General features: G+C 43.8%; 2 protein-coding genes across 2 annotated transcripts; both read left to right on the plus strand.

The window, feature by feature from the left end:
- The first annotated feature begins 118 nt into the window (after positions 1-118).
- LOC113130586 (single-strand selective monofunctional uracil DNA glycosylase) lies at positions 119-2,099 on the plus strand. The gene is made up of 2 exons (XM_026307341.1): positions 119-610; positions 1,146-2,099. Exons 1-2 carry the CDS (start codon positions 293-295, stop codon positions 1,674-1,676), a joined length of 849 nt encoding a protein of 282 aa, XP_026163126.1. The 5' UTR covers positions 119-292; the 3' UTR covers positions 1,677-2,099.
- Positions 2,100-2,794: 695 nt separating this feature from the next.
- Positions 2,795-8,033, plus strand: LOC113130309 (calcium-binding and coiled-coil domain-containing protein 1-like). Its single transcript, XM_026306811.1, has 14 exons — positions 2,795-2,900; positions 3,483-3,631; positions 3,772-3,874; positions 4,110-4,312; positions 4,434-4,646; positions 4,796-4,944; positions 5,048-5,117; positions 5,357-5,611; positions 5,691-5,804; positions 6,114-6,209; positions 6,558-6,645; positions 6,732-6,877; positions 7,242-7,324; positions 7,613-8,033. Exons 2-14 carry the CDS (start codon positions 3,500-3,502, stop codon positions 7,638-7,640), a joined length of 1,680 nt encoding a protein of 559 aa, XP_026162596.1. The 5' UTR covers positions 2,795-2,900; positions 3,483-3,499; the 3' UTR covers positions 7,641-8,033.
- Positions 8,034-8,855: the final 822 nt, after the last annotated feature.

Below are 8,855 nucleotides of genomic sequence, written 5' to 3' on the forward strand. Positions count from 1 at the left end.
AATCTGCTCTCTGCCCTGTGGTAAAAACTAAAACAATAGAATGAAAGTATGGCAGGTGCAGCGGTGTTCCTGCAGAGGGCGGCAGCGGGTTTGAAAGCGGTGAGATGACGAGCGCAGAGGAAGAAACTAGTCCATGGTGGAAGATAAACCAGACTTTCATGTTCGACACTAAAACCTCCAGCTTGGAAGGCGGCCACTTCCAAAAACGTTCCCAGCAGCTGGACAAACGTCACGTTAATGCGACGGTTTTACTCGACCAGCCGGAAGTCGCTTAATCCAACCAGGGTCGAAGATGTTCGGTGATAACGCTCCTGCACATGGATCCGAGGATGGAGACAAGGAAGCGGCTTCGTCTGAGTCAGAGCAGCGGGGATTTAAACCGGTACCGGACGTCACCGCGACCCCTTCCTCCAGGTTTCTGCAGGTGGAACTGGAGCTGAACACACACCTGCGCCGGCTCAGCTTCAGCGAGCCCGTCCGGTACATCTACAACCCGCTGGAGTACGCGTGGGACACGCACCGCTGCTACGTGGAGAAGTACTGCCAGGGCGGACAAAGCGTCCTCTTCTTGGGGATGAATCCGGGACCTTTCGGTATGGCACAGACTGGGGTGAGCACCGCACTAATACGCACGTACATTTTCTCCGGATCAGCGCAGGAGCATGGATCATTACGCACAGACGGTCTCTACCCAAAATAACCCAAACAGCAACAATCCGCTGCTAGAGCAGGTCCTTTATACACATCATCATATATACATTAGTCCTTAAACATCATGGAGAGGATCAGCCTCTCTGTGCGCCCCAAACCACCAGGATCCCCACACTGCACCATTGCAAACATTATAATCTGAAATCCAAGACCAGTGGATCCAGCATTAGGACCTAACAAGCCTCCGTGTGCAGTGGGACTGTATTAAAATGATCGGAAATGTAGTGAGCTCATAGATACATGTTTATACTATAGTTTATATTTGCCAGCTTTTCTTGTGTGTGTGCTAAATCACTAGTGTCTCCTGTTTAACCTGTATTTTTCCAGTTGTACTCAGATATGAGCGTACTGGTCTGATTTGTTTTACATTGATGTGATTTTGTGACCAGGATGTGTTTCAGGTCAGCTTGAGTTATTTACTTGTTTCTGCACAGGTACCCTTTGGTGAAGTGAAGTCAGTTGTTGATTGGCTGAAGATCACAGGGGAGGTCAGTCATCCTCAGGATGAGCATCCAAAACGCCGGATCACGGGGCTCGCCTGCACTCAGAGCGAAGTGAGTGGAGCACGTTTCTGGGGTTTCTTCAGAAAGTTGTGCGGGGAGCCGGGGCTCTTCTTCCGTCACTGCTTTGTGCACAACCTGTGCCCACTGGTTTTCATGAGTGCCAGTGGGAAGAATCTGACGCCCCCTGAGCTGCCCGCGGCTGAACGAGAGGCTCTCCTGGCCCTGTGTGACGTCGCACTGTGCCAGGCGGTGGAGGCGCTGGGCGTTTCCATGGTGATTGGCGTTGGAAGAGTGGCAGAGCAGCGGGCACGGCGAGCTCTGTCTGCTGCGAGTGTCAGTGTTCGAGTCGCGGGCATCATGCATCCGTCGCCTAGGAACCCACTAGCCAATAAGGGCTGGGAGGAAGTAGCCAAAGCCAAACTGGCAGAACTGGGTGTCATGTCGCTGCTGAGCAACACGTGAGCTGGTCAGGGGGAGCTCCAGTCAAAGACTCAGTGTATGTCTGATTTAGTTGTTACACTAGTATAAATTTTCTGAGCAAACACTTCCAGCGTCACGGACAGTTACAGCAAACAGCTCATGCTGTAACTCAGGCTGTGAACACATCTGTCCAGCAGCTGCATCGGTTCTTCTGCTGCAAAGCTGTGTCTTCGTTTTGAGACCACGGACTTAGTTTGAGGACCGTCTCTACACTACAGTAACTTTAAGGTGCTTTATATCCAAAGCATAAGCTCTGGCTGTTTGTGAATGTTCAGTTTTAAGTCATTTAACAGGTAAATCTGTAAGAAAGAATGTTTTGTACACACAGTTGTACATATTGTTTATGCTGGACGACTGTAGAGTGGTTTTCTTAAGTCGTCTTTCTGTCATGTATTTTATTCATTTATGCACTTTTTTTCCCACATTTTTACTCATTTAATTAAGTAATTTTGTTTAATTTACTGTATTTCTGTACTCAGCATTCAGCTTCCTGTTTAAACTAATAGACAATAATGAAAAATAAACTATTATTCTTTCTTTGGTACTCCAAACACAAAGGTCTCCAGTAAAACCTGTGCGGTTCCTATGGTGACGAAGTTCAAATGAGTGCTGTGAGAAAGGCCTGTCTGGATTTCATTTTGTCCATGTCGATCCTCAAACACACCCAAACCCATTCCTCACTTGTTGGATGAGCTTGTGCTAAAACTACACTGCCATCAAGTGTTCACATGTGGGAGAACAATTCTTACACAATCAGGGATAATATCTGAAAATATTAAATAACTTATATACATAAGCTGCATCCAAGTATTAAAGCATAGCAATGGCTGATGATAAGTTTTCAGACAGTGCCTCTTGGGTTCTCCTAAGCTGTTATTAAGAGAAATGTTTATCCAGGAGGATATTATCTCCCCCCCTCTCACTTTCTCCACTACTGAGAATTGCAATGAACACCTACCAGCAGCAGATCCTGTGTCCTGTGGCTATGGGAGTTGAAGTCTGGTACTTTGCTTTGTCCCGTGATAAGCTGTGTACTCGTGAACCACATCTCCCATGAGTCCCCACTGCATCACTAGTGTTACTTGGGGCTCACATGGTTCGGGAGATATTGTGAAACTCTTGCACCCGACAGGACTGCTCATCACTATCTATACATGAATGCATCCTGCATGAGGTAGCAGAAAATACATCCCACAGCAGAATCAGGTAAGATTGAAAGATTAACACAGGATAGTTTATTCATTCATTAGACCTGATGCTCTTATAGAGCCATGAATGCCTAATTACAGCTGATAGAAATTCACTTAACAAGTGACCAGTAAGAAAAGACAACATTAATTGGCTAACTTCTGAACTAACAAATAAAAAGTGAATGTGTTTTATTTTTATTTTAGTTTTAACTATGTATTACTGAATCATGTTAACTTTGTCCTTTTTAGCAATTAAACATGATACATGGAAAGAAATGATTGTAACAATACTGGAACATAAAGTTAAGCTATTAGTTGGCTAAGGAATATCTTTAATCATCATTAACAAAACAAGTAGATAAATGATGCTGCTGACAACCACAAACCTGTCACTATCTCTGTTTTTCACATATTATATATGACCTCAGTACATGGGGCCCATGAGCATGTCTGTAATAAACATATTGTACAGCCGGCCGGTGTTATGACCATGTGCATTCCTGAACTGGCTCTGATATCGACTTTCACCAGCTGTTCTCCTCCAGACTGCAACCGGAGCACCTTTCACTGGGTCTGCATGTGTTTTCTTCCTAAACAGCACGACTTCCTGTTACCATGGATAAACAGTCCACGGTGGTGTTTCGAAATGTGGGGCAATTGTATTTCCCTCAGACCAGAGTGGAGTGCCACTACAGTCTGAACTCTGACCATCAGTGGAGCAGCAGTGACTGGATTGGGATTTTTGAGGTGGATTCATTAATCCCCCATTAATCCCCTTTCCCTCACACACACACATCACCGCCTCTAATTTAGTAAAATAAGAGATTTGTTTCAGTAAAGATGGAGATGCTGCTGTGGCTGATATTGTGTTTTCTGTCCTGCCCCAGATGGGGTGGTCTTCAGTGAAACAGTATTACACATATACATGGGCTGCTGTTCCTGAGGGCTACACTGAAGGGACCAGTGTCAACTGCTGTGCACTTTTCCATGGTAAGAGTTCAGCCAACAGGTTAACACACACACACACACACACACAGAGGTCTTCTTTCTTTCTCTGACTTAAAGTATGTTGCTCCGTCTCACACTGAGCATCAGTCAGGCTGGGTCTAGTGTGACTGTTATTTAGGCTATGACCAAATCATTTGTTGCAAATTTTACTTTTTTGTGTGAAATTTCACTTCAAGAAAAAAAAAGCATCACTGAAATAAATGTCTAACCGATACAGCGTGTTACCTGCCCCGCCCCAGTCATGTGGAGTACCAGTTTGTGTATATGGACAAGATGGGTGAGGTGTGTGCCCGTAGTCGCCCCTTCACTTTCTGTGCTCCCAAGCCCCTGGAGGAGCTGGAGACTCTGAAAGAGGAGCAAGATTTGGAGGATGGAGAGGAGGAGCTGCTCCTGGTCATCCCCAGGGCTCAGCTGCTGCAGGTACAGAGAAAACTAATGCTAATACCACTTAATAACAATTAAAATAACAACTCCATAAAAAAATGTTGTGCAAACAAACGATAATGCGAGCCAGCTTGTTCTCTCTCTGCGTTGTGGACAGAGTCGACTGGAGGAATGCCTGAAAAAACAAGCAGAGTTACAGCAGGCTTTGGACCAGGCAGAACAGGAGACAGAGAATGAGAAGGAGAACGGAATAAAATCAAAGACGGAGTGGGAGAGTGAAAGAGAATCGATGAAAGAAGAGATCTCAGAGCTTAGAGACAACCTGAGACAAAAATGTGAGCTGCTAAAGAAGATGGAAGGAAAGCAAAAGGTAAAAACAAGTCATTTGAACAAACATCTTTAGTTGTACGTCCAAAAACAGCTGGATTTCACTGATAACACATCGTAGGTCTGTGTTTAACAAAAACAACCACAAGAAAGTATCTATATTCTTTTTCCTTCTCTCCACAACACTGAAAGGATGTGAAGTATAGTCAGGAAAGTCTGACCTCTGAACTGAATAAACTTATGGCCGATAAGTCTGAGAGTCAGCAGCGAATCAAAGACCTGGAGGACAATGTTAAGGTTCTGACTGACAGGGAGAAAGAAGGAAACATGGAACTGGAAAGGCAGGTTTTTGAAACACATACCAGTTCAAACGTTTGTCTTGGTCTATCAAGACGCTTGGTCATAACATTAACTTGCTTAATTTGCTACACCTGCTCTCCACAGGTTGAAGGAGAGAGTGAAGAAAATGTCCTGTCAAATGAAACACAATGAGGAAAAGAGGAAGTCTCTCCAGGTTTTTGTTTGATTCTTCTTCTCTAGTGAAACACACATAGCTTGAGAAGGAGACAGAGTTCACACAGGTCTGTAAAGTTTCAGTCTGGACTCGACAACTACTGGAACAAGGATAGGTTCAGTTATTAATCTCACAGCAATCTCCCTGTTATGTCCTTGTAGTGTAGAACTGTCACAGCTAAAACATTTCTGTCTACTGCTGCTGCTTTTTGCTGATCTCCTCCTGTCCTCCCTCCGCAGGTAGAGAGCGAGGCAGCTCTGGTGGAGGTGCGAAGGCTGCAGGAGCGTCTGGAGGCCAGTGAGCACGTAGCTGAGAGCCTGCGCAGGGAGCTGAGGGACCTGAGCACCCGTCAGGGCCACGCCCACACCGAGCTGCACCAAGCCCGACTGCAGGTGGCCCAGCTCACCCTGCAGCTGTCTGAGGAGAACCTGGTTCTCAGGGAGGAACGTGCCAACTGGGCTCTAGAGAGAGAGGCTTACAGACATGCAGCAGAAGTGAGGATTTAGCAGAACCTGTTACACGTCAGTGTGACTTTGTTGTTTAACTTGATCATTTGCTCTGATTTGTTTGTAGATTGATAAAAATAAGTTACAAGAACTAAACTGTGAGGAGCAGAGGAAAGAGGAGTGGCTGCAGGAGGAGAGGATGGAGAGGGAGAGACTAGAAGCAGAGCTTGGGACGGACAGAGTGAGTAAATCAAAGTACTTCGCAATCGCTATTATTTAACACACAAACACTCTAAATATAACTGTTTGTGTGCCGCAAAGCTGCATCATCGGTTGCTCACATTACGTTCCTGAAACCGGAGAACCATGCCACAGTTCACCACAGTCCGTTTAGCGCTCACATGCAGACGCAAATAGAAAGCCTTCCATGAACAGTGGGTAAACATTTCTTCTCACTGTCATTTGAGCAGCAGCAGGAAAGAGGACAAGCCAGGTCAGGAGTGTGAGAGGTGTTCAGATGATCTCAGTGTAACACTCCTGCTCCTTGTAGGTGCTGCTGGCTGATGCCAAGCGAGAACTGCAGGAGCTCAAGGCCAATCTGAGGAAGGTCCAGAACGACAGAGAGGAGCAGCAGCTTGAGAGGCAGGTAAGGATTTCACACCAGGCCACACACCCTGCTGGTAGTCCTTCAAAATCCATATCACATGGTAGATGGATGTTCAGTAGCAGTTCTTATGTCAGAATATAGCCCCACACCTGCTTCCTCTTTCAAATAACAAATATTTAGTGCATGGCTAATCTCAATTGCAAAGTGTTTCCAAATTTCAGTCCCTATAAAATCACCAAATGAATGATATTGTAACATGTACAGTTAATCACTATACAAAGTGACTTTGGCATTGCTACTTTTACTTCAGGTCACTGTTCACACTGGACACTGCTGCAATTTATTTAATCAGTTTTTCTTTTTGTCTTCTGTGTCTAACGCCCACAGGACCTGCTCAGCTACATCCGTCAGTTAGAGCAGAAGTTGGGGATTGTGCCAGAAACAGACTCAAGTGGAGACATTCCCACATCGATCTGTGAGTAATAAAATCTCTTTGTACGCAGCAGCACTAGTTCATTACACTGTAATGAGCACGAAATACAGACTCATTCATTTGAACAGGTCTCAGCTCTTCCTCTGAGGATGAGGAGGAAACTTCCTCCGCATCTTCCGGATCAATCTGTTCACCTATTTTCCTGTCCACTCACCTGGAACGGCCCAACGGGGCTGAGATTCCTGCTGACGAGACACAAGCCTCTGACACACAGGTACGCCATCCTATTCACACGAAAACTAACACCACCTGCATTCGGTGCTGACAGAACCGAGTCGGCAAATATTTGGCAAGTTTCCCAATTGAGTACTTAAGTTCCCCTGTCCTGTGAGTCTCTGCTTCAGCACCATTGTTGGACATCTAGGTCTAATGGATCCTGATGATTAATTTCATCTAATTAAAATCTAATTCAGGGTATGTTTGAAGGAGCAGTGATCATATTATTTAAAAGATTTTGATGCTAATAAAATAATAACACTATACCTTTGTGCCTTGTTTTTACAGTTATGTGGTTCTCACACAAATACTATTAAATGACTCTATAAACCGCCATCTCTCTGCTTTAATCTTTTCTCCAGGATGAGGAGAAGCAGTGCTGTGAGCCCCAAAATGCTGAAGGGAAGCAACTGCTGCTACCAGAGCTCATCAACACCACCCTGAGGTCACAATTTACACAGTAACCTGCATCCCCCTCCATGACTGGGGCTGTCGCTCCTAGAATATTATGTGCTAACCTCAGATGCTGCTTGGTAAAGCCTTTTGTTCCACACTGGAGAGATTGAAAACAAAAATGTAAAATATCTTCATAACTGCATTACAGCTAATGTTGAGCAAGTAGATCAGCAGGAGTAGAGACATGGGGTTTTTATTTATTTTCCAACACTATCTGTTTATTTCTTTATCATCAGCACCTTCTGACAAACACTGAACTCTCTTCCTCTCTCTGCAGTGAGCTGGCTGACTCCCCCATGTGGTGACACAAACACAGGTGGATGTGCAAACTCACGTCCGTCATCTGGAAGCCTTTTTGGGATTATTTCATTATTGTTTTATAGTTCATGTAGACATGTAGATACCCTGTGTTCAGTTTTCATGTGTAGACACTAATTGTGCAGAATCAGGTGATTTTCAGTTGATTTAAGACTCTGCTCATTGTTATTCCTGGATTTTTTTTGGCTTTTTAACAGATTAAATGATATTGCAACTGAGTGATGCTGAGATTAGCTTGAATGGAATACATTTCCCCTGAGAACAGCCCCTGACCTGTGCATGTGAGTGTGAATCCTGAAACTGTATCAAGTGTGTGTGTGTGTGTGTGTGTGTGTTACAGACAAATGTTCTGTTGCAGCTTGTTGTCAGGTTTTAGTAGCATGAAGATTTATTTATAATCTTTCTAACTTCTTTATTGATGTGAACATCTGGTGGGAATATGTATATGAAGTACAATAATAAATACGTGTTATTGTGTTAAATTGTATTTAGTTGAAAATATGTGAGGGCTTAGTACTTAAAAGCTTGAAACTGTGTAAAAGAAGACAAAGAAGACGACAACTGGACACTGAAGTGTCTGAGAACAAAAAAGCGCCTTTATCAAAATACCAGACAGGCATCAAATAACAAAAACACAAACCAAACAATGCGGAACAAATAAGCAAAAAAGTAAGAACTTTTCATAAAAATGTAAAAACAAGAACAGATCAGCCTGACATTGTGTTTTCACGTGTGTTTGTCAGAACTATTTTGGTACAAGTCAGATTAACATGAAACTCACGAGGTGCCTGAATCCCTGAACATGACAAGGTGCACACTACAGTCTGTGTTTATAAGCAGAATAAAAACAACAGCAACAAACAAACTAACAGAGATAAAATGGTTCCAGCTTCAAAAGTAATTTGAGATAATGACGTCTTCCCCACCACACAATACAAAGTGTATTCATCAGTAATTTTGCCCAAACGTAGTGTCTGTCTTTGGCCTTCTGTTTTCACGATTACATATAGAGCTGAGGCGTTTGTCGTCTGTGTCATGGTTTGGTTATTGCACCAGCTCAAATGGAAAAAAAAAAAAAAAAATCAGGTTTAAAGAGATAAATGAAGCAGGAAAACCTTTATTATGAAATATTGTGATGTAGAGACAATTTAAAATACTAAACAGAATTGGCTGACGATGTGCAAAATATTGACTGTGTCCAT

This window comes from Mastacembelus armatus, chromosome 5 (assembly GCF_900324485.2).
Source record: "Mastacembelus armatus chromosome 5, fMasArm1.2, whole genome shotgun sequence".
NCBI lineage: Eukaryota > Metazoa > Chordata > Actinopteri > Synbranchiformes > Mastacembelidae > Mastacembelus > Mastacembelus armatus.

Bases quoted from the DNA above. Each gene is read 5' to 3' on its own strand.
- LOC113130586 (XM_026307341.1), top strand. From the start codon at position 293: ATGTTCGGTGATAACGCTCCTGCACATGGATCCGAGGATGGAGACAAG. The intron at 611-1,145 runs GTGAGCACCGCA...GTTTCTGCACAG, and splicing joins TCGGTATGGCACAGACTGGG to GTACCCTTTGGTGAAGTGAA.
- LOC113130309 (XM_026306811.1), top strand. From the start codon at position 3,500: ATGGATAAACAGTCCACGGTGGTGTTTCGAAATGTGGGGCAATTGTAT. The intron at 3,632-3,771 runs GTGGATTCATTA...GTCCTGCCCCAG, and splicing joins ACTGGATTGGGATTTTTGAG to ATGGGGTGGTCTTCAGTGAA. The intron at 6,210-6,557 runs GTAAGGATTTCA...TAACGCCCACAG, and splicing joins AGCAGCAGCTTGAGAGGCAG to GACCTGCTCAGCTACATCCG.